At 64.0% G+C, this 23,469-nt stretch overlaps 2 protein-coding genes across 4 annotated transcripts in view; both read left to right on the top strand.

The window, feature by feature from the left end:
• ESPNL (espin-like) overlaps nt 1-6,994 on the top strand; it is a 32,102-nt gene extending 25,108 nt beyond the window's left edge. The window contains exon 9 of the mRNA XM_021074968.1: nt 1,381-6,994. Coding sequence (XP_020930627.1) covers nt 1,381-2,961 — 1,581 coding nt within the window. The 3' untranslated portion in view covers nt 2,962-6,994. The remainder of the gene's footprint in view (nt 1-1,380) is intronic.
• On the top strand, nt 9,341-21,832 carry KLHL30 (kelch like family member 30). Of its 3 annotated transcripts, none has more exons than XM_021075350.1 (8): nt 9,341-9,446; nt 10,974-11,774; nt 13,424-13,556; nt 15,764-15,850; nt 16,420-16,575; nt 17,631-17,819; nt 18,596-18,741; nt 20,071-21,832. In XM_021075350.1, exons 2-8 carry the CDS (start codon nt 11,001-11,003, stop codon nt 20,320-20,322), a joined length of 1,737 nt encoding a protein of 578 aa, XP_020931009.1. In that variant the 5' UTR covers nt 9,341-9,446; nt 10,974-11,000; the 3' UTR covers nt 20,323-21,832. The 3 variants fall into 3 exon arrangements, with proteins under 3 accessions (XP_020931009.1, XP_020931011.1, XP_020931010.1); XM_021075352.1 differs by having other exon boundaries at nt 17,631-17,709; nt 20,071-20,202; XM_021075351.1 differs by lacking the exon at nt 16,420-16,575.

Consider the following 23,469-nt stretch of genomic DNA (forward strand, 5'->3'; position numbering starts at 1 on the left):
GGACCTCTGGGGAGCCCTTGAGGGTCTGAGCAGGGAAAGGCTGTGATCTGACCCGGACTTTACCAGGCTTCCTCTGGCTGTGGTGTGGACACTTGTTCCAGAGTCTTACCCTAGAGGGATACAGTGCTGTCTGGTGTAGCCTGCAGCACTCGGTCTAGAGCAGCTCTGTCAATGCAGTAATGCCGAGGGGGCTATTTCATTTAGGCGAAATAAAAGTAACCCCCCATGGGAGTTCCCTGGTGGTCTAGTGGTTAGGATTCAGCGCTTTCCTCACTGCTGGTCTGGGAACTGAGATCCCACATCAAGCCACTGCGCACACCTGCAGCAGCCAAAAAAATGGAAAAAGTAAAAGCCCGCCCCTCAGGTAGCTGGCCTTCATTTCTGCAGTCGCATGTGGCTAGTGGCTGTGGCGTGTTTCGACACACTGTCCCATCATCACAGAAGCGTTGGACAGCACTGCTACAACAGCCCAGCCTGTCCTCGCGGTCAGGGATGGACCCCATGGGGTTGAGGGTGGAGCAGGGCAGGGGCAGGCGGGAGCCTCCTGCCACAGCCGGGAAGCCCTTTAGCGTCTGACCTTGGGGCAGGGCTGAGGGTCTGGGAACAACTCGGGGAGAGAAGGGGCCAAGGGATTGGCTTGGTCACAGCCCGGCCATAGGCTGCCTGACCCTTGTGGGCGGGACACGGCCCAGCACAGCCGCTGCTCCCCCAGCCTCTGCTTCCCGGCCCCGGGCCTCCTGGGACAGGAACCAGAACGTCTTCCCGCAGAGTGCCACCTGGCACAGACAATCCCGGGACCCTCGGTAACCAGGTGGCTGCCCACTCCCCCCCGCTGTGGGGTGGGGTGGGCCTGCAGGGCGTCCCTCAGGGTCTCTGAGGGGTAACCAGGGGGCGCAGAGCCGCACGGCCAGGGAGCCCAGCTCAGGGTCCTCTGTGTGTCTGTCTCCGCCACAAAACCTGAGCACCGGTGGTGGGGGCTGTATCCTGGTGCCAGGGGAGCCCCGAGGGCCTGGTGCTTTGGGTGAAGTTGGCCACACCCTGGACAGACGCAGAGCTGAGCGCCTGGGCTGCTGTCCCACCCCAGGAGGCTCTGAGGAGAGACTCTTTGAAATAAGGAGATGAGGAAAACTGGGGCGGGGGGGGGGGCAGAGCAGAGGCACCTGCCCCTCCTGAGGGGAAGACTGGGCCCTCACAGGGTGGTGACAGCCCTGAGCCTCCAGCTTGGCCCTGGGGCCCAGGACAGGGCCAGCGAGTGTCCAGGGGCTGGGCCAGGGCCCCAGGGGACACAGGGGCCAGGCCACCCAAGGGGAGCTTGTGGCCGGCAGGAACCCACCCCCTCGCCCCCGCCGTGCCCCACTGACCTGCTCTCCCTGTGCCCAGGACGACGGTGGCGGCGCAGGCCCCCCAGAGCAGGCGGCCTGGCGGTACTCGCAGACCCACCAGGCCATCCTGGGCCCCTTCGGGGAGCTGCTGACCGAGGATGACCTGGTGTACCTGGAGAAGCAGATCGCCGACCTGCAGCTGCGGCGCCGCTGCCAGGAGTACCAGAGCGAGCTGGGCCGGCTGGCGGCCGAGCTGCAGGCCCTGCTGCCCGCGCCCCTGGTCAGCATCACCGTCAACAGCCACTTCCTTCCCGGGGTGCCCGGACCAGAGGGCGAGGAGGCCCGCACCCTCGAGGCCCAGCCCGAGCGCTCGGCAGGGCCCTCAGCAGGCGGGCAGCCCCTGCCCTTCTGGTGCAGCCACGTGGCCCGGCTGGTGCGCAGCTTGTCCCTGCTGCTGAAGGGCGTGAACGGGCTGGTGCAGGGTGAGGAGAGGCCCCCCCAGGAGGTCCCCAGGGAGGTCCCCAGGGAGGCCCTGGCCAGCCCCCCGCGGAGTGAGGCCCAGCGCGAAATCCAGGAGTGTGGGGTGTCTGTGCAGACCCTTCGAGGCAACTTCGAGTCAGGCCGGCCCTGCACCCCAGGCCCTGGCCCCTGTGAGCTGGGGGCCCAGCCCGGGCCGTGCTCAAGAGGCTGCTGGCCCGTCCCCCTGCCGCCCCGTGGAGGGGAGCCCGGGCCAGGTGACACAGAGGAGGCCAGCGATTCGGGCATCAGCTGCGAGGAGGCCCCGTCGGAGGCGGGCGCCGCGCCGGGCCCCGAGCTGGCCAGCCTCCGCAAGGAACGCATCGTCATGCTCTTCCTCGGCCACTGGAAGAAGTCGGCCTACAGGCCGGCTCTCAAGACGGCGGCCTGCAGGACCCTGGAGGCCCGGCCCGCGGGGCCGCTGGGGCAGGAGGCGGCCAGGGGCCCTCGGCTGCCCGCCCCGCCGCCCAGCGAGAGCCCGCGGCTGGGCCACCTGTGGCAGCAGCGCAGCGCCATCGCCCACCTGCTGGGCAACTGGAAGGCCATCCTGGCCCACGTGCCCACCCGGCAGCTGCGGCGGCTGAGCCGGCGACCCCGCGGCCCCCTGTCCCCGGAGCAGTTCCTGCCCCACGTGGACGGGGCACCCGTGCCCTACAGCAGCCTCACGCTGGACCTCTTCATGCTGGGCTACTTCCAGCTCCTGGAGTGCGACCTGCCGGCCGAGGAACGCAAGATGCGCCACCTGCTCTGCTTCGAGGTCTTTGAGCACCTGGGCGCCCACGGCTGGGAAGCCGCCCGCGCCTTCCACAAGGCCGTGACCGACGAGGTGGCCGCTGGCCGCCGTGCCTGGACCGACGGCTTCGAGGATATCAAAGCCCGCTTCTTTGGCTCCAGCCGTGGTCCAGCCTGGGACCCGGAGCCTGGCCGCAAGTCGGGCCTGACCCCGCTCGGGCCCCTGCCCCACGCCACAGTCCCCAGTAGTGGCTCTGAGCCCACAGCACAGAGGCTGCGGTCGGGCCCCCAGCGGGGCAGCTTCAATAGCGAGGACATCTGTGGCTACATCGACCGGAGTTTCGCCTTCTGGAAGGAGAAAGAAGCCGAGATGTTCAGCTTTGGGGAGTGAGAGAGGCCCCAGCCTGCCTGCCTCCAGAGGGGGCTTTGGGGGGGGTCTTGGCTTTCTCTTCTCTTTTCCTTTTCACCCACCTGGTGGCCAGGGGACCCCTGAGGTCAGGCCAGCTGATGCCCAGTGTGCTAGCTGCCCCCTCCAGCCCTGCCCCTGACAGGTCCCTCCTCAGCTGAGGGACTCCCAGTGTCCCCGTCAGCCCTGAAGTTGGATGACTTGCCGTCTCAGCCCTGTCCTCCCTCGGGCACCATGATGCCAGCCTGTGTTCCCTGGTGGCCCTCCTTCCAGTGTCCACTGAATCACCTGGATGTTCTCGCCCTCAGTCCCTCTGGCGCCGGTGGCTCTGGCCACATCCCCAGCCTGTCTACCCTCTGCTGGTCTGCCTGGGTTCCTTCTAGTGACCGTGGCCCTGCCCCATCCTCTCCAGCCCCCGTTCCCCACCTGTCAGTGGGGGGAGCTGGAGGCCGCAGGACTGAATGGGCAGGAGGCTTCCTGTCGGACCAGACTGCCCTCCTGATCCTCCGGGTCAGGGAGGTGGCCCCGCCTGCCCTGTGCGGTGGTCACACGCAGCCACCTGCTGACAGACACGTGTTCGGCTCCCGGCCTCTCTGGTGCCCCCCCCGCCCAGGGTGGTCCGGAGGTCTGGTTCCCTGAAGGAGAGCTCCCTGCGGGGCTCCGGCCCCCAGCCGACCAGCATTGCCCCTTCCAGGCCACACGGTCCGAGGCCACGCAGGGCCCCGCCTGCAGGCTCATGAAAGCAGGGACATAAGGAACATTTTCCAGAAAAGTGGTGGTTACGGGACTCTGGACAGAGGGTGCTGGCGCCCCACCCTCAAAGGTGGGCCACTGGGCCCAGAGGGGACGTGCAGGCTGGAAGGCACTGAGGTGCGGCCACTGCTTGTGGTCACCAGCCACCGCCCCACGCCTTCTCCACGAGGGACCAAGGGCAGGAAACGGATGCCCCCCTCCCCAGGCCTCCAGGTGTGCAGAGTGTCGCATGAACAGGCGGCTGGGGGCGGACCCTGAACGGCTGGTCGAGGGATGCGGCTCGTTCCCAGCCCCCATGGCAGCCCGTTGGGGGCCCAAGGTGGGGCGGGCGCAGAGTCTGGGCGCCTGAGGGGAGAGGTGTCCTGCCGCTGCCCGATGGCCCCAATAGGCAGTGTGTGCGGAAGTGGTTTCCAGAATCTTCCACAGGCCCCCGCCTCCCTGAAGCCAACCGCCTTGGGACAGGGGTCTCTTGCAGCGTCCCCACCCGCCTGCAGAGCTTGGAGGGCAGCTGGCAAGCTGTGGGATGGAACAGAGGGTCCTGCCAGGTGGCTGGCCTGAGGTCACAGGGACGATAGAAAGTTTGGGGGAGCAGGGCGAGGTGCTGGCACTGGCTCTAGTTCCCTCAGCCAGGTGATACTGGGTGTCAGTTTGCTAAACAAAGACCCCCATTCCTGGCCGGCCTTCTGCTCACACACGTTAGCCTGTGCCCACAGAGAGTGGTGGGACACCCGTGTCCAGAGCCGGCCCTCCAGGTGGGCACCCAGACCCCAGTCCTCAGCTCAGCTCGGCTGAGGTGCCCAAGGCAGCATCCTTAGCCCCACAGAGCCTCCACTTCCTCATCTGTGAAATGGGTGTAGTGTTGTCCTGTCCACGCCCAGGGACCTGGTGAGGGAGGACTCGGGGGTGTCACTGTCCTGGGGCAACAGTGACACTGGCTGCCTGTGTCGGTATTTTAAGGAGCCGGTTCTGACGAGAGGGCGCTGACTCCTGGCAGCCGCAAGCATTCTGAAGACCCGGCTTTTGGCCTCCAAACTCTTAACCTTTGGGGGCCAGACAAGAGCCCGTTCCCAGGGTGCTTCTGCTGGCGGGGTGCAGGTCCGGTGGGCTGGGGTGAGCCCGAGGTGGGGTCAGAAGAGGCTGGGCACACTGAAGTCTCCCTCCCTGTGTGTCACCCTCAGGACACAGTGGTTCCAAGGGCCTCACCACGGGGCAGCTGGGAGCGGGGTGGGTGGCAGAACCCAGCCTCAGAGGTAACCTGCTGGCCAGAGGCGCTCAGGAGAGCACTTAGCAGGGGGTCAGCTCGCCCACTTGCTGTGACCTTGGCCACGTCCGTCTGTGGCCTCCAAGCCTCCTTTTCCCAGTGGAGGGGCTGGGCCAAGGCCGGCTGGGAGTGGCCCATGAGCATCCAAGTCCCAAGAGGACTGGCTCAGGGTGGGCTGCCAGGTGACAGCTGAGGCGGGGGCTCAGACCTGGGCCTTAGGCCTGGACGGTGGAAGAGGGCTTCTCTGCTGGGCACTCACGGGAGGTCCCCAGAGGCCCTTCTGCCGACCCCTGCCTCTGGGGCGGGTGCCCTTCTTATAAAACATGGTACCCGAAGAGCCGCCCCCAGATCCGAGGCTCCAGGCCCTGGCTGGGCCTGGGCTGGGCCTGAGAAAGCTGGGGTTTGGTTTTTTTGTTTTTTGGGTTTTGTTTTGTTTTGTTTTGTTTGCCTTGCCCACAGCATGCGGAAGTTTCCCAGGGCCAGGGATCAAACCTGAGTCACAAGAGTGACAATGCTGGATCCTTAATCTACTGAGCCACCAGAGAACTCCAAATCTGGCTTATTTTAAAAGACATTCCAGGAGATTCTGAGGCTCAAGGACCTGGGACCCTCCCGGCCCACTAGCAGCTCACTCGTGGGCAGCAGGTGTCCCCTGCAGAAGACAGGGCCTGGCCTGGCTTGGTTCCCGTAACCCTGTCGTCCAGTCGTCAAGAATTCACTGAGGACCCTGGAGCCCCTGCCTAGAGGTCCTGAGGCTGCAGACTCCAGCGAGAGGACCAGGCACAAAACCAAACCAGGGGCTTCCAGACGAGTCGGGAAAATGCTGGAGAAAGGGAGCCTGGGCCATAAACGTGTGAGACAAACATGAAGGAAGAGGAATGTCACCTTTGCCTCAGGACCGGAATAAATACGGTGACGACGTAAGCCCTTCCCATGGCCACGCACAGGGGTGGACAGAGTCAAACTTGTCTCTTTTTTTTGAATGACTCTTAAGTTATTTTGAATGAAACCACGAACAAAGCCAGCTGTGGGGGTCTGCCTACAAGAAGGCCCCCACCTCCTGGAGGTCACGTCCGGTGGGGCCCCCCACGTGGTCGCTGAGAACGCAGCAGAAGCCAGAGAGCGCCTCCACGCAGGGGATGGGGGACTCCTGTGCTGGTTGCCGTCTTCTTTTTGGGGGCACCAGCTGCCATGTTGGGTCCGCGTGGGCCCCCCCCGCCCCAGTCCAGCCTTCAGATGACTGCAGTCTGGTGGCCCCTTGGAGCCAGCTAAGGACAGCTCCTGAGGCAGAGCCATCCCCTGGAGCACTCCCAGAGCCATGACACTGTGGGATAGTAAATGCTTGTTGTTTGAAGAGGCTAGATTTTCGGGGTTATTTGTTATGCAGCAGCAGATAACAGGTACAACAGACCAGAGCATTTTAAATAGACCAGCAACGAAGAGACTTTCATTTCAGACATGAAGACGTCAAAACTATAGAGCAAAAGTCCATCAAACAAGGTCTGCAGTTACTTGCACAGACCGGGAGAGAGGAAGCAGAGACACTCCACTCAGAAGACGCTGCTCTCAAAATAAAGGTATCATCGCAAATCCACAGAGGAAAGAAGACGTTAATAATAGCCCTGAGGACGCTGGTAACTATTCGGGGGAAAAATGTATGACCTCATGGTCCCAAGCCCCAAATAAATGGCAGACGGAATAAAAATACTGGGAGCAGAGAAATCCATGAATCACCGCTGAGGGGTGGGCGGGCCTGGTCGTGCGGGGCCTTGATGGCACCAGGCCAGGGGGAGAGACCTCCTGCTGGAGAAGGTGCCTCACTCACCCGAGCTGGGCCACCCTGGGTTCTCGCATCGAGCTGTAAAGGTGACACATGCTTTAAGTCCGTGATGGCACTCTCTGACTCTATTCTGGGGGACTTATTACTGGGGCGACACTGCTCTAGCTACCCTAGTCCAAAACGGGGCACAGTCTGCGGGTCCATTAACAGAAGCGACTAGTGTCACGTCCACCTCCTCCTCCTCCTCCTCTTTTTCCTCCTCCTTCTCCTTCTTCTTTTTCCTTTTTAAGGCCGCACTGTCAGCAGCCCATGGAGGTTCCCAGGCGAGGGGTCGCATCGGAGCTGTAGCCGCCGGCCTACGCCACGGCCATAGCCACGCCAGATCCGAGCCGCATCTGCGACCTACACCACAGCTCATGGCATCCCTGGATCCTTAACCCACCGAGCGAGGCCAGGGATCGAACCTGCATCCTCACGGAGTCCCCTTTGGGTCCTTAACCTGCTGAGCCACCAAGGTGGGAGCTCCACTTCCACCGTCTTAAAAGTCCTCATTATGGTGGAATTAAAAATCGTATTTTCAAAGACGACCCACATCAGAAATGCCCGCGATAGACTCTCCAATGATAAGACCAGACCCAGCACGCACCGCGGTCCCTCCGCAGCTGCGGGCGGGAGACGGGAGGGGAGCTCAGCATGCTGGTGCGGGATTTTCTACCAGTGGCAGTTTCTGCTTTATAGTCTGTGTTTTCCAAACTTTCCGCCATGACAGTGTTATTTTTATCATCATGAAAAGAAGCAAGCAGCGTATTTTTAAAAACGGCACCACTCGTTAGCAATCTGATGATGAGAAGCGGTTGAGCCCCTGGTTTCGAGTTTCCCAAACTGACCTGTCATCCGAGGCGCTGGGTCCCTGTAGGGCCTCCATTCTTGGCACACCGTGCCGTGCCCACGGGGAGTCAGCTCCCTGTGACAGTGGCCTGCCGTCAGAGTCCCCTGTCCTCATTTCCTCCAGCCCGAGTCTGAGTGCGGGAATGCACTAATGCAGGAACCCTTTGCGTTCTGCCTGCAGATGAGGTGGGGGATGGGAGGCCAGCGCAAAGCCTCTGTTCCTGCTCCAGCACCCTCCCCAGATGGCCCTGGACACAGAGAGTTGGGGACATCCATGAGGCCCCCCGGGGGTGAAGCTGATGCCTAAGGCTATGGGGAGAGTCCTAGGGCTCTAGGGCCAGGGAAGAACCTTGGGCTGGCTGGGCTGGGCTGGGCTGGGCTATGGCTGGACTGGCCTGGGTTGGGCTGGGCTGCTGGGGCTATGACCGGGCTGGTCTGGGCTGAGCTGGGCTGGGCTACGACAGGGCTGGGCTGGGGAAGAAAGTATGTGATCCGTGAGCAGAGTATAGAAGCGCCTTGGGAACAGGTAACCAGCTGGGCTGTAATGGTTCTGTAACGCCCGTGCCTTCCCGTCAGCTCACAACCGCACCCGGCCGGGAGCAGGACCAGAAGCAGGAGGGGCAGGAGCCATCTGTCCTGGAGCAGAGCTGTCATGACACCCTGACACCCTGGGCAATTACCTAACCTTGCCAGGAATGAGGGCTGTCCGCTGGGCCCCCGGGCCTCCCTGCACCCCAAGAGCATCCAGCCAGGCCCTAGTGGGCGTCGGGGGGCCTCTGTCAGCCTTGGCCCGCCTGGCCCCTCCGTGTCCCAGCACCTGGCAAATGCTTATTCCTAAGGCCCCAGTGGACACAGGAAGAAGCGGCTGACAGGTGGACCCCTCACCCAGGCCCCACCCAGCTGCGGCTTCTCTCCTGCATCCCGCCAGCCCCGGGCTGGGAAGCTGCACTCTGACCACTGACAGGAGAGATGCCCTTTCAGCCCCAGGCGCAACCCCAGACTCGGTCAGAAGCCCTGAGGAGACCCACGTGGGGGGATTCCCCTGGGACTGAACCCAGCCTCCGGGGAGGCCGTGAGCTGCCGCTGCCGCATTTCTCAGCGTCTTTGGCATGCATGCACGATGAAACAACAGGCAGGCCCAAGGCCAAGGGCAGAGGGACAGAGCCTTGGGATTTCATGTCCCTGTCACCAGCTTTTACCACTGAGACTCCCTGCCACCAGACAGCCCAGGTTTTGAAAGTCTTTGCGGAGCAACCTGCATTTCTTCATGACAATCTCTTCTTCCCACTTGGCAGAGACTAAGAAGCCACGTGGGCATCTGTCAGTAACCACAGGGAAGCTGGTATCTGTGCCCTCACGATGTCCAAGCCCTAAACCGGGACCTCCGTGGGGCCCCTGCATCCCCAGCTCAGAGACAGAGGTTTGGGGAGCGGCACCCCAGCCCCTGGCCCAACACCACTGGGAGGGGAGCCCAGACTTGCCCAGGCCCAGGAATGCCTGCTGCCACCTGTCTTGGCCCAGGGGTCACAGGAGGCTCCTGTGTGGGCTTTCAGAGAGGACAGCCAGGGAGGAGCTGTCACCCTCTCCCTCCCCCACTGGCCATCCTCCCCCCCACCCCATGCCGACAGAGGCTAAAAATACCCCTGCGTCCCCACGTGGCTGCCCAGCCCAGCCCAGCCCTGTCTGCCCAGTCACATCCCAGCAGGCCTTCCGCGCTGCCTTGTCGGCTGGGCAGTCCTGTTCTCTAGCCTGAGTCCTGAGAGGAGGTCCAGGTGCCGAGAGAGAGAGGTAGGGTCAGGGGCGGACGGAAGCGGGAGGAGAGGACTGGGTGGGGCCAAGCAGGGAGGGTGGGTTACAGCGGGAGCCCTGGGGCTTGGCGGTCTCAGAGCTGCGTGCCTTGGGCAAGCCAGGCCCCTCAGGGTGGGGTGGGGGTGCATAGGGGCGCTTCCTTCCACGCCATGGTTGGAGAAGAGGACAGGGTGGCGATGGGGGGAAGCTGGACCACACCTCTGACTGCGGCCAGGGCCGCAGCCTCCGGGCCGGGGCCAGAGCTGGTTCAGGCCCTTTGCTGTCCTGCCCCCGCTGCTCTCCCACTCCTGGCCTGGGCGGGCACCCGGTGGAGGCTCCGAGAGCCTCCAGAATCCCCTCACTCAGGCCAAGACTGCGGGGCTGCAGGTGTCAGCGGACAACCTGAGGCCTCACGGGAGGATGGCCAGCGCGCCCGGCCCGCCAGCCCCTCGCTGCAGCTGCCGGCCAGGAGGAACACAGCAATGACGGGAATGCGAGGCCTCTGGGGTGGCGGCCGCCTGACTAATCTCCTGCGCTCCCCGGGGAGGGCCTCGCTGGGAGGGGGTCTGGCAGGATGGACGCTGGCCGGGGCCCGGGCAGAGCTGGGTTCCTCGGGTACCTCTCTGCTCAGACTCCCACCACCCACACGCCTGCCCTGGGGCGACTGCAGAGCACAGTTCTCTTTATGGGGCTTTGTCACTTTGGGGCCCTGACTTCCCAGGCTTTCTGCGCTGGCCTTCCCTTCGGTGGCTCCGAAGGCGCCCCCTGGCGGACACCGCTTCTGGGGTGCAGCTTCTTTCCGCGCTGGTCCTTCAGGGGAGAGCATGTGTGCGGAACTTCTCCAGGGCAGTTTTTTTACAGCAAAAATAGCAGAAGATCATAAAGAAATAGGCACGTAAAGAAATGAGCCCAGAACTGGATTTGCTGAATCAGGCGTCTGAACTGCGATTGCCTCCCAGAAAATTTCCTTTCCCTGCTGGTCCTTACCAAGCTCCCCAGCAACCTGTAGCCTGGGGGTTCAGGACCTGGGCCCCCAAGCCTGACTCTTCCACGTCCAAGCCGTGGGGTCTGGGACAGGCGACATGAGGCTTTTTTGCTGTTCCACAGAACCACGCCACTGAGGATCCACGGGGCAGAAACTATTCAAACACCGATGCCCTCCCCAGTGCCATGGGACCTGGGAGCAGAGGAAGCCACTTGGGGGGGGGGCATGCAGGAATCCCCACCCTCCAGCTCAGAGATCTGCATGGACCAGGCTTCGGGGGCGGTGGCAGAGGCTTGGACTCTGGTGCTGGTCCGTCCTGCCCCGATTGCCTGCCCTCTCTGAGCCTCCCCTCCTCCGTAGCACGGGAAAGACCCCGGGGCTGTGAGGCTGGCTTAGGTGTGAGGCTGGATAAGGCATTTCACACACAGGTGATGCTCAGCCAGGGCTCCTTGGGGTCGGAGAGGAAGACAGATGGGCAGACGGACAGGTGACTCGGGCAGACGAGACTGTCCCCCGGCTGACCCTGCTCACTCTGGTCCTAGGAGTGCGCGGAGACCCCTCGTGCAGTCATGGTGCGCAACGTGGACGACCTGGACTTCCACCTGCCCTCGCACGCCCAGGACATGCTGGACGGGCTGCAGCGGCTGCGCTTCCAGCCCAAGCTGGCCGACGTCACGCTGCTGGTGGGCGGCCGGGAGCTGCCCTGCCACCGGGGCCTCCTGGCGCTGAGCAGCCCCTACTTCCACGCCATGTTCGCCGGCGACTTTGCCGAGAGCTTCTCGGCGCGCGTGGAGCTGCGGGACGTGGAGCCCGCCGTGGTGGCGCAGCTGGTGGACTTCGTGTACACGGGCCGGCTGACCATCACCCAGGCCAACGTGGAGGCGCTGACCCGCACGGCCGCGCGCCTGCACTTCCCCGCCGTGCAGAAGGTCTGTGGCCGCTACCTGCAGCAGCAGCTGGACGCCACCAACTGCCTGGGCATCTGCGAGTTCGGGGAGCAGCAGGGGCTGCTGGGCGTGGCTGCCAAGGCCTGGGCCTTCCTGCGGGAGAACTTTGAGGCCGTGGCTCGCGAGGATGAGTTCCTGCAGCTGTCCCAGGAGCGCCTGGCCACTTGTCTGGCCAGCGACCTGCTGCAGGTACAGCCGGAGCAAAGCCGGCTGGAGGCCCTGCTGCGCTGGGTGCGCCATGACTCCCAGGCCCGGGCAGCCCACCTGCCGGAGCTGCTGGGCCTGGTGCACTTGGACGCCGTGCCCAGACCCCACGTGCAGCAGCTGCTGGCCACAGAGCCGCTGATCCGGGAGTCAGAGGCCTGTCGGGAGGCCTTGTCCCAGGGCCACGAGGCGGTGAGTGAGGGGCGGGGAGTGGGGGAGGAGCCCCAGAGACTGGGCAGGGAGACACTTGAAGCAGGTGTCCCCAAGATGTCCCCAACCTTGGGACTCTGCCTCTCTTGGGCTGACTGCCTGAGGGGGTCACAGATTATCCCCCAATTGCAGGTTATGCCCTCGTGTGTGCCATACCCTGGCCGCGAAGGCTGAGGGAACCCAGGAGTGACTTTTTTTTTTTTTTTTTTTTTTTGGTCTTTTCAGGGCCGTACCCGCAGCACGTGGAGGTTTCCAGGCTAGGGGTTGAACGAGAGCTGCAGCCACCAGCCTATACCACAGCCACAGCAACGCGGGGTCTGAGCCCCTTCTGAGACCTACACCACAGCCCACGGCAATGCCAGATCCTTAACCCACTGAGCGAGGCCAGGGATCGAACCTGAGTCCTCATGGATACTAGTCGGGTTCATTACTGCTGAGCCACAACGGGAACTCCCCAACCCCCGTGTTGAAGGAGCTCACAGCTTGGCGGGGGCACGCCTGCAAACACACCCAAGGCAGCAAGAAAGGCCAGGGCTGAGCTGGGGCATCCTGGGAGGCGGGCTGTCGGAGAGAGCTCTCCAGAGGAGGCAGCAACTGAGCTGGGCTTTAGAGGAAGGATCCGAGCTTAGCAGGAGGGAAATAATCCAGGAAGACTACACAGCATGTGTGCAGGCAGGCAGGGGGCACGGACGGGCAGGGCAGCCGGCCACCACCTGCACGCAGCGTTTATGGGGTGCAATTTCCTATCTGCTGGCAGGGGGCCTGGCGGGCCGGCAGGTCCTAGAGAAGTGACAGGCCAGGGTGTGACAGAGTCAAGGAGCTGGCGTCTGTCCGCTGCCAAGCAGCCTGCTCAGGCCTTGCTCAGAAGGACTTCTTAGGAGCCACGTCTGGGGAGAAAGCCACGGCTCAGGCCAGCAGCAGTGGGTGAGGTGGCAAATACCAGTTGCTGCACAGCCAGACACCCCTGGGCACCACCAGGCACCCAGTGGGCCTCGTGCTGGAGCCAGCTGGGGGCCTCACCCGGCATGTGGTCTCCCCATAATCGCTGGTGGCCAGAAGTCTGGAAGTTCAAGGGTGGGTCAGAGAGGCAGGGGACCCCGGAGCCCTGGAGCTCCAGGCCGTGGTTACTTACCCACGAGAATGGAAACATTCCAGCATTTCCTGCCGGGCCAAGGCTGTCCTAGTGCCACCTGCTTCCGGCTGGCCCAGGGGAGCTGGACTCCTGGGGGCAGGGAGGGGGCTTAGGTGGGGGATTGGGCGTGCAGGGCCTGGGGTTTGGTTGCGAAGGTGGTGCAGGAGTGATTCCAAAATGTGTGCAAGGGCTGCTGGGAGGGGAGCAGGCCTCAGGCTTGGGCACACAAGGACCTGCCACTCCACCTGTCCCAGCGCTGGTGCTCGCTGCCCTCACCAGCCCACAGCAACCACAGCATGTGTGTGTGTGTGTGTGTGTGTGTGTGTGTGTGTGTACGCACTCAAGCCCACCCCACCCCATGCACGTGCACTGACTCGGGGCCACACTCTGGACCCACACTGCCCCCAACACCCAGGTCATCACCTGCCTCTGAAAACGGCACGGAGCAGACAGTCTGCCCCCGCCTCTGACCCTGACCCCAGCCCTCCTGGCTCTGCAGGCGCTGCTGGCCCTCCCGCAGAAGCTGGAGGAGGTTCTGGTGGTGGTGGGCGGGCGGGCGCTGGAGGAGGAGGAGGGCGCCGAGGAGCTGGCCCCCCAGCCCGGGAACTTCGCCTTCTACGACACCAAGGCCCGTGAGTACCCCCCGCAGCGGGCCCCCAGAGCTCATACCCTCTGTCCCTGCATCCTGACATGAGCCACTTGTGTCCACTCTGCAGGTGGAGCCAGCGAGATGCCCAGATAACAGGGGCCCGCCTGTGTCCACTGTCCTCACAGCGCGTGGGGGGCTGCAGGGGAACCAGGGGCTCTGGCAGGGGAGAGAAGGCTGAGTGTGGGGGGCACTGTGGCCCCTCTCTCTCCAGCTCCAGGCCCCGACTTTGGATTTTTGCTCCCTGGGGCCAGGGGTGGAGGGTTCTACCGTCCTGCTGCATTGGGTGGGAAGGTGGCCGCCAGCCTGAGTGGCAGGGGCGGTCTGGCCAGCTGCTTCTTAGTGTCCCCACCCTGGACCCAGTGGGGCCTCAGCCCTGGGGGAGAACAGGGGGTTGGGAGTGCGGGCTGCCTGGGGTGAGGGCTCAGGGTCTGGGTCAGCCCCATGGGTTCTTTTTTTTTTTTTCTTTTTAGGGCAGCACCTGTGGCATATGGAAATTTCCAGGCTAGGGAGCAAATCGGAGTTGTAACTGCTGGCCTACACCACAGCCACAGCAACACCGGATCCGAGCCATATCTGTGATAGACAATGCAGTTCACGGCAACACCGAATCCTTAACCCACTGAGTGAGGCCCGGAATTGAACCCTGCCTCCTCATGGCTACTAGTCGGGTTCTTAACCCACTGAGCCACAATGGGAACTCCCTTTCGAGCAGCTCAGCTCCCCTTCTGGAGCTTCAGTTTCTTCATTGGCGGGATGGGCTCCTTGAGCAGTTGTAATGAGGAGCCAGCAGAAAGGGGGGGCCAGGCCTGTGGGTGGGACCAGACTCCCATCACATTCCCCTGGGAAAGAGGGGACAGAGGCAGCAGGGTGGGGGAGGTCACACAGGCTCCGAGAGGCCCTTTGGAAAGCACTGATGCCCTGGCTGCTGTCCTGGGGCCGCCGGGCAGGTGGCCACCACCCCCGTGGTGTCAGCGGCTGGCGGGCTCCAGGAAGGCCAAGGCCGGCTGTCCCAGGTCAGGGGCTGACGAGAGGGGATTTGGGGCTGACGTCAGGAGATGAGCCTGGGAGCAGCTGTCCCTCCGACCCCGGGGGGAGGGCGGCAGGGGGCACACTGGCGGGCAAAGGCCTGGTGACCGCGGGGCAGTCCCCACCCTGCACAGACACAGACATGAGTCAGGGGCACACACAGTCCTGGCCCAGCGGGCAGCTGCCCAGCAAGGTCGGAAACTACTGTAAACAGTAAGCAGTCTTCCTGGGGACACCCCGGGCCCGGCTCTCTCAGCTGTCCGCAGACACCCAACGCGGTCCATTTATAGGAGTTAAGCTTTCCCAGGATAATTGTCTCATCTGGGTTTTTTCAAAGCTTTTTTTTTTTTTTTTTTTTTTTTGGTCTTTTTAGAGCTGAACCTACAGTATATGGAGGTTCCCAGGCCAGGGGTCTAATTGGAGCTGTAGCCACCAGCCTACACCACAGCCACAGCCACACCAGATCTGAGCTGCGTCTGCGACCTACACCACAGCTCACGGCAACGCCAGATCCTTAACCTACTGAGTGAGGCCAGGGATCGAACTTGCATGCTCTTGGATACTAGTACTAGTCAGATTCGTTTCCTCTGAGCCACTCCTCAAAGCCCTCTCTCACCTCCTGCTTCAGTGCTCCTCAAGGAGCTTCATGATGGCAGGTGCAGCCTGGGTGCATGACTCTGTCGCTCACGTTAGGGACAGTCATTTTAACAGCCACCATCAGCTGAGCAGCTGCCATGTACAGACATGGCTCCTGAGCTGCTACACCCTCTGGGGAGGCAGGACTTGCCCCCATTCTACAGATGAAGAAACTGAGCCTGGGGTTCATCCAAGGCCATGTCACGGTGCAGGAGAGCTGGGAGCTGGACCCGCTCTGCCCACGGCAAGCCTGGGTCCGCTCCCCTCCCCGCAGCCCTGGGCATAGCAAACACGTGTCCAGTGTGGGTATGTGGGGAGCCTGGCTTGGCAGTGGCCTGCAGGGTACCCAGGTCGCGTGGGACCCTACCCCGCCAGGGGTCGCTCTCCACCCCCACACTGTGCGAGCTGAGTCCCGCCCCTGACCTTCCTGCCAGGGAGGGGACATTTCTGCACCCCTGGAGTGGAAAAGGGGGAGGGGAGGCCACAGCAGGGAGCCCAGCCACCCTGAGCGCCCTCTGTCTTCCCCAGAGAGGTGGATGGCGCTCCCCGACTTCCCCGACTACCACAAGTGGGGCTTCTCCCTGGCGGCCCTGAACAACGACGTCTATGTGACAGGTGGGCAGGGGTCCCGCCTTGGAGCCTCGTCCCCAGCAGCTTATCCGCTCCCAGACCTGAACGCTGGAGGCAGTTCCGTGAGAGCTAACTCTGCACCCCCCCACCCCCCGTGGCATCCCTGACAGTTTGGTGGAGACTCTTCCAGACCTTTCTGGGACGTCAAAACAGAGATTTAAAACCCACGGGTCCGCCCGAGGCTGCGGGGAGGCACTCGGTGTTCTGCCTGCCGTGGCCGCTCCGGGGGGCCTGCTGCTACTCCTCCTCCTCCCCCGGGGGCCAGGGTGTCCCCAGAAGGAACTGTGTGACCTGGGGGCGGGGGTTCACTCTGCTCTTTTATGTCTTAGAAGCTGGGGGTCCCCACAAGATCTGACGGAGGTTTGAAACCACCAGTCTTGGCCCCGTGTTTATGGGGCGTGGAGAGGCCTGTCCGGGTCACACGACTAGACTGTCCCACCCCAGTCCCGCCGGCTCAGGGTCCCGCAGCAGAGGCCTGGCACGGGGAGCAGGGGACAGGACCCTTGGAGACCCCAGGGGGTGAGCGCCCGAGTGGACAGAGCCTCTCCTGGCAGGGGGCTCTCGGGGCACCAAGACGGACACCTGGTCCACGACGCAGGCCTGGTGCTTCCCGCTGAAGGAGGCGGCCTGGAGGCCCGTGGCGCCCATGCGGAAGGCCCGCACGAACCACGCCAGCGCCGCGCTCAACGGGGAGATCTATGCCATCGGCGGTAAGGCTCCTGCCCCGGGGCCTCCTGCTCCTTCCAGCCCCCTGCCCGCCCCTCTGCGGCCTGGGAGCCTCCGGACCCCACACCCGGGCCACCTGCTCCCGGGGCGTCCCGAGCCGAGGCCCAGGCACGAGCCTCGGTAGCCAGCTCCAGGCTGGGTCCATGCACTCTGGGGACACAGAGAGCAGGACAGAGTCAGCCCCCGAAGGGACAGCTGAGCCTCTGCCTGGCAACAGGGACGACCACTCCCGTCCCAGAACCTTGGCCTCGGCCCTCAGCTTGGGGTCACCTCCGTGGCGACATCCCTTTGATGTCACCTTTGTCCCCACCATGTCCACAGCCTCGGCACAGGGCCCACCTTAACCGCCTTACCCCCTAGAGCTAGCGTCCCAGGGTCGCAAATGGTTAGGGGACAAGTGAGACATGAAATGTGAGTGGCTGAGCGAGTTTCCCAAGGGCTCTGCAGGTGACACGCTGGCCCTGAGGCCACTCCCAGATGCCAAGAGTAGAAGGAACACACAGGGCCCAAGCCCAAGGTGGCTCTCAGAGGCCGGATGGGCTCCGGCGAGAGCAGGTGGCCCTCCCACCCCAAGCTGCTCGGTGTCATTGTCACATCCAAGCCATCTGGTGCTGGGCAGGGGGCTGCTGGAGGTCCCCTCAGACTGATGTCTTCCTTCCCAGGGAAGGGAGGCCTGGGGGTGGCAGCCTGCTGGGGACCCCCACGGACACCTCTCCAAGCACCCTGGGCTCTGAAGTGGCCGGGCTTTGCTGCAAGGCGACATTATCCACCCTCGAGTCAGGCGTCCCCGGGTCGAGGTGCCCGCCGTCCCCTTGCCACTTCTTGGTCACGTGGACATGGGCAAACACCCTCGTCTCTCAGGGCCCTGGGGCCCCTCCCTGCAAAATGTCACCTGTCTCTCAAGGCCACATCCTCCTTGGTCCCTTCCCCTGCTGGGGCAGCCGCGTGATCCCGGCGGCCCCTCTGGAGCCTCAGAGCCCGCGTGTCCAGCAACCGGCCCTCGGCCTCGCCCCTGCAGCCCTGACCCCCACCCCCGCAGGTACCACGCTGGACGTGGTGGAGGTGGAGAGCTACGACCCCTACACGGACACCTGGACGCCCGTCAGCCCGGCCCTCAAGTACGTCAGCAACTTCTCGGCGGCCGGCTGCGGGGGCCGCCTCTACCTGGTGGGCTCCAGCGCCTGCAAGTACAACGCGCTGGCTCTGCAGTGCTACAACCCCGTCGCAGGTGCGGGGCCGGGCACCGTCTCTCCCACCGTGGCCGGGGGAGTGAGCCAGGGCCAGGGCCCAGGTGGCCAGGATCCCACGCCAGGGAGTGGGAGGGTGGGGCCCGGGATGGGGGGCGCCGAGGCAGCCGCAGCCCTCCTCCGAAGGGCCACGGCCTCATCAGCGGGAGATGGACAGTGGGGGCAAGCAGGGGACTCAGGGGACAGGAAGCCAAGGGGGTCACTGGCACAGAGCCCCAGCCCTGTCCCTGCCTGGAGGTCTGGGGGCTGCGGGCTGAGTGCCCCGGGCAGGGACAAGCAAGCCCAGCCCCGGGGCCCGAGGCTGTCTGGCTGCTCTGTCTGCCTGGAACTGGCGCCAGCTTGGGCTCTAGACTCTGCGCCAGGCTTTGGGCCCCAGCTGGGCTCTCTCCGACCAGGCAGTCCTCCCAGCCCATCTCTCACCCTCCGGTCCATCCTCTGGACGGTGGAGGTGAAAACGGACCCACTTTCCAGGGTGGGTGTGAGGACTCCACAGGACTAGAGCCAGAGTCAGGCAGGGGCCCGGTCACCTGACCCGGGGACCCGCGGAACAGAGGCCGAGGCACAGAGACGTCGGGGTGGGCAGTAGGGTGGCAGCCAGGCCAAAACCTCTGGGCGCCTGACAGCCCCTCCCGAGGCCCCGCGGAAGGACGAGGCCCCCAGAGGGGAGTGAGGCCCAGTGAGGTGCCCCACGCCCACTGCAGGTGGGAGTGCAGGTGACCCCACCTGGTGACACCGGGCCTGGCCTGTGTCCCTGCAGACGCGTGGAGCGTGATCGCCTCCCCCTTCCTCCCCAAGTACCTGTCCTCGCCGCGCTGCGCGGCCCTGCAGGGGGCGCTCTACCTCGTGGGAGACAACACCAAGAAAGTCTACGTGTACGACCCCGGGGCCAACCTGTGGCAGAAGGTGAGCCTCAGCCTTGCCCCCCGTCAGGACCCCCCGACTCCGTAGAGAGCAGGCCTGGGGACGGCAGGGCCTGGGGGTGTCACCAAGAGGTGAAGACACCAGGGCCCAGAGCCCAGGCCAAGCATGAGGATGCCTGAGCCAAGGACCAGGGCTACTGGCCACCGTAGATGCTCTGTCCCCAGTACACGGTGGCCTGTCCTCGTCCTCAAGGGGCAAAACCTGCTCAGTGGGGGGGCGCTCAGGGACCCCAGTGGACTCAGAAAGTGCTTCCTTCCTGGTGTCGGCCTGAGAGGGAGTGAGTCTCCCAGCCCTGGGGGTGGTCAAGCCAGGGAGGGGTGTGCTAAGCGGTGGGGGAGGAGCAGCCTGTCCCTGGCACCCCGTTCCCCCCACCCCCAGGGCTGCTTCTCCCTCCGTCCTCCATTGGGCTGGGGAGCGGGAGGTGGGCATTTCAAGAGTCTGCTCTTTTCTCCATGTTTCTTCCCAAGAAAGAGGAGGGGCAGTGCCCGGAGCCCATGCTGGGCCAGCCAGGCACCAGCAGGGCCTCTGTGATGCTGCTGACCACAGCTGTCCCCTGGCGTCAGCGCTCAGCTGACCGGAGGCCCCCGTGACAGCGGCAAAACAGGTGCAGGGCGGGCCCTGCCAGGCTGGCATTTTCCTCCTGGGCCCATCAGCCTGGCCCCCCTGGCCCACAGCCTGGTGCTAGTCTGGGGTCCCAGCCACGAGGGCTCCACTCCGTCCTCCCCAGGCCTGGGGGTTTCCTGCCCGCTGCTGTCTTCACGCGGAAGCCTCCCTTCCCTCCCAGGCTCTTCCAGAAGGTCCCCCTGTCATCTCTCTGGCCTCTGGAAAACTGTTAGCCTCTTCCCACATCCCCCACCCCGGGCACCCCTGAGGGCCACGGGCCGGGGCAAGAGGTGCAGGGGCAGAGGGACAGGCCCCAGGGACATCTGTAAGGGTGAGGCCACATCCGTCCCCTCCGAGAAAGAAAAGCTGAGAACCAGCCACCCAGCCCAGACCTCACCCCGGGACACAGCTCCGGGCTTGGGTCTCCACACCCTCTACCCCTCTGACACCCCAACTTCAGACATGAGCAGATCTGGGCTAGGAGAGTGAGGTGGGGGCAGCACAGGTGGGAGAGGGGGCATGGGCCTCCCCGCTGAAGGGAGGGCCTGAGGGTCCCGGGGTGAGACCCCAGGCCACAGGGGTGCAGGTGCCCCGCGTGGGTGTCAAGTGGAGTGCAGGCCGTGCTCTCCCCATGCACCCCCACCCCGAGGGCCCCCGTGGCCACCACCTCCCGCCGCCCACTGGACACTGACCGCTGACGGTCCACAGGTGCAGGCCCTGCACAGCCTGCATGAGAACGGCGCGCTGGTGCCGCTGGGCGATGCGCTGTACGTGACGGGGGGCCGCTGGCAGGGCATGGACGGCGACTACCACGTGGAGATGGAGGCCTACGACCCCGGGCGCGACGCTTGGATCCGCCACGGCGCCCTGCCCCGCCTCTGGCTGTACCACGGGGCCTCGGCCGTCTTCCTGGACGTTTCCAAGTGGACTCAGCCCTTCGGGCCTGCCCAGGAGCCCTAAGCTGCTCCTCGGCGCACCTGGAGCCAGCCCAGCCCAGCCCCCACCCGGGGACGGTCCCCTTTCACTTTGGATTGTTTATTGGCTCAAGGTCACTGTCCCCTCTAGGTCTCGGCCTGGGCGCAGCTGGCCGTGGTCTCTGCCGCCGGGGCCCGGCTTCTGGGTGCCTGTGTGGAGGGAGAGGCAGCCCTCCTGCCCTGGGGTGTCTGAGGCCTCGGAGGATGGAGCCCGGGGCCGGGGAAGTGCGGCGAGAACACTCGTGCTCTCCGAACACGGAGGGCTCCTGGCAGTGTCCCAACGGAGGCGCTCAGAGGAGCCACATAGATGAAGGTGACACCAAGTGGCCCAGGAGGTGGAGGCTGTTGGAGAGGGTGGGTGGCACCGAGCGAAGGGCTTTGAGGGGGCTCAGCACCCGGCCCCGGTGGGGCTGCTTCTGCCTGTCCCACAGCTGTGTGACCACGGCCAGCCGCTGGCCCTCTCTGGGCCTCAGACACATGGAGCCAGCGTGGGTGGGCTGTCTGCTCTCCCTGCCCCCAGCCTTATGCTGGTGCCTTGTTTCCAAAGGCTGCTTCTGGGGACAAAGGAGACCCAGCTCTTTCTGTGTCAGCCACCCACCCCCCGGGGGGGGCAGCACCTTGGAGGCACAGGAAGGGAGGGGGCGAGGCCTGGGGGCCAGGAGAGAGGGTCCTTCTGCCTCCTCGGGGGCTGGGAGAGGGTCGCGAGGCTCCCTGGGAAGGCGAGCAGGCAGAGCCGGGATTTCCCGTTTCTTGGGGGCGATTTGCTTCCAAACAAAGCCCTTCGTCAGAATGAAGGTTCCCAAGGGAGCCCACAGGGGCTCTTGGGCACCCTGGTGGCTTTTCCCAGGCCGCCCCTGAGTGAGGAACCAGCAGGTGGAGAGCCTGCCCGGAGCCCCCCCTCCGCCCGAGCTGGACTGGGGCCCCTCGCGGAGCTGGGGCACCTCCTTGCTCCTCACTCCCCCTGAGCAAGGGGCCAACGAAGGACTTGCCCTGGATGCTCAGCGCCCAGCCCCGCTCTGACACGGCCTCCGTCAGGGGACACGGGGCTGCGAATTGGGAGTTCTCGGTCCAGCCTGGCCCAGCCCCTGCGCCGATGAGGCCTTGGGGAGCTCCCGGCTCCCTTTGGACCTGGCTTCTCTCGAGGGCCAGCCTGCGGCTCCTCTGTGAGTCCATCAGGGACCAGAGGGGCCTCTGACATCCCTAGTCTCAGGAAGAAGGCCCTGGGCCCTCCAGCTTCCACGGATCCCGATCCGCTTTGCTCCCAGCCCCGACTCCTCATGCCCATTTCTTATGGCAGAACCGAGTTGGCCCCTGGGGTCCAGGCAGAGCGGGGCCCCCTGAGTGTCTCCTCCGGAAGGACCATGAGCCCTGGAGGCGAGGACCCCTGGTCAGCCGGTGAGAACCAGGAGGAAGGTTTCCGTAGGAAAACCTCCTGAAATGTGTTCCAGATGCTTCTTGAAGGTGCAGTTTCCTAATAAAGACTCAATGTGTCAAAATGGACTTTTTTTTAAATCACAAGTGGGTATTTGAAAAGGTGGTGTTCTGGGGAAGCCCTGCTGTCTGGTCCCTCCTGCCCCAGTGGCAATGGGGGCAGTACGTGGGGAGGGCAGAGCCCACTCCAGGGCCTAAGCCTCAACTTTGGGGGATCAGCTGAGCTGCCTCTAGTCAGGGCACCCGGATCAGGCCTCTCAAATTGAGGGATGGAGAAGAGTCTAAGGAGGGGCCATTTCCAAGGTGTGGGCAGGCTGAAGGGGACTCAGTGACATTCGAGGGGCTGCCAGCACTGGTGACAGGGGGGAGCTGTGATCACCCCTCTGCCTCCAGGGCCAAGCGGAGCAAAGGCCGACTCCAAAAAGAGAGCTGAAGGAGGAGTTCCCACTGTGGTGCAGTGGGTTAAGAACCTGACTGCAGCAGCTTAGGTCACTGTGGAGCTATGTGTTCCATCCCTGGCCTGGTGCAGTGGGTTAAAGGATCTGGCATTGCGGCAGCTGTGGTGTCGTTTGCAGCTGCAGCTCAGATTCAGTTCCAGGCCTGGCAACTTTCACATACCGTGTGCGAGGCCATAAAATTTAAAAAGAGAGAGAGATGCACAGAGACAGCTGAGGGAGAGGACTGCCGAGGGGCAGGGCCTTTGCCAAAGGACTGAAGCCCCTTCCACGGCCACTGCCCCAGTGACGAGGAAGTGGCAGCGCGGATACCCCAACCCCAGTGGTTTTCCTGTCCTCCTGCCCCCGTCAGAATCACAGGGAAGACAGGCCTTTGACACAGCCCACAGCGGCTGGCCTGCAGGGACAGAGAGCAGGGGGAGAGGGGCAGACAGGGCACCAGGAAGGGCAAACAGGAGGCCCCCCGACCCACAGATCAAACACGAGAGATTCTCGGTTAAAATGGACCCTCACGTGCTAATTCAGACAAGGATGGCCATGGAACCCAGGCCCCCTCATCCCTTTTCAACGTCCCAGAAAAGCCATCAGAAGGTTTGGGGCTGTGCAGCGTCTAGAAAGGGGAACAGGTAGCCTTGGAACGTATGCAAAAGCGCGCCAAGCTCTCAGGCCCGGGCGGGTGAAACCGCCTCCCCAGCCCCAGCGCACTCGTGGGTGCCCGCAGCCTTTCCCTCAGACGGTGCTGGGTAAACTGAGCCACCCCCAGAGGACCCCAAATCCAGGGACAACAGTGCCCTCGGCAGCCAGACCCAGCACAGCCGAGCCAGGTGCAGCTTGCTGGGGTCCCCAGGGGAGCCAGGGTCTGGGGATGCTTCTAGACACTTCCACTGGCCTGAGATTTCCCAGGAACACCAGACAAGATCCTTTTGTCATTGGGCATCTTCTCTGTGCCAGGCAAAGGCAGCAATTCCTGGACCAGGCAGTTGCCACTCCCAAGGGCACGTCTGCAAGTGAAGGGACCGCTCCAGGGACCACTCACTGAGCTTCACTTAGACCGGGACGCCGGCTCGTTGGTCGACCAGTTGGTCCTGTGGAAAGGCTGTGAACTGACCTTGGCCTCGGGTCGTGACCTGAGAATGGGGTGCTCGCAGCTTCCTGGAAGGTAAGGATGTCCACTCCTCCGGGGCTGTGTCACTCACCTTTGATCCCCAGTTCCCAGCACAGTGCCGGCCACTCGGCCTGAAGTGCCG

Source organism: Sus scrofa, chromosome 15 (genome assembly GCF_000003025.6).
Source record: "Sus scrofa isolate TJ Tabasco breed Duroc chromosome 15, Sscrofa11.1, whole genome shotgun sequence".
Lineage (NCBI taxonomy): Eukaryota > Metazoa > Chordata > Mammalia > Artiodactyla > Suidae > Sus > Sus scrofa.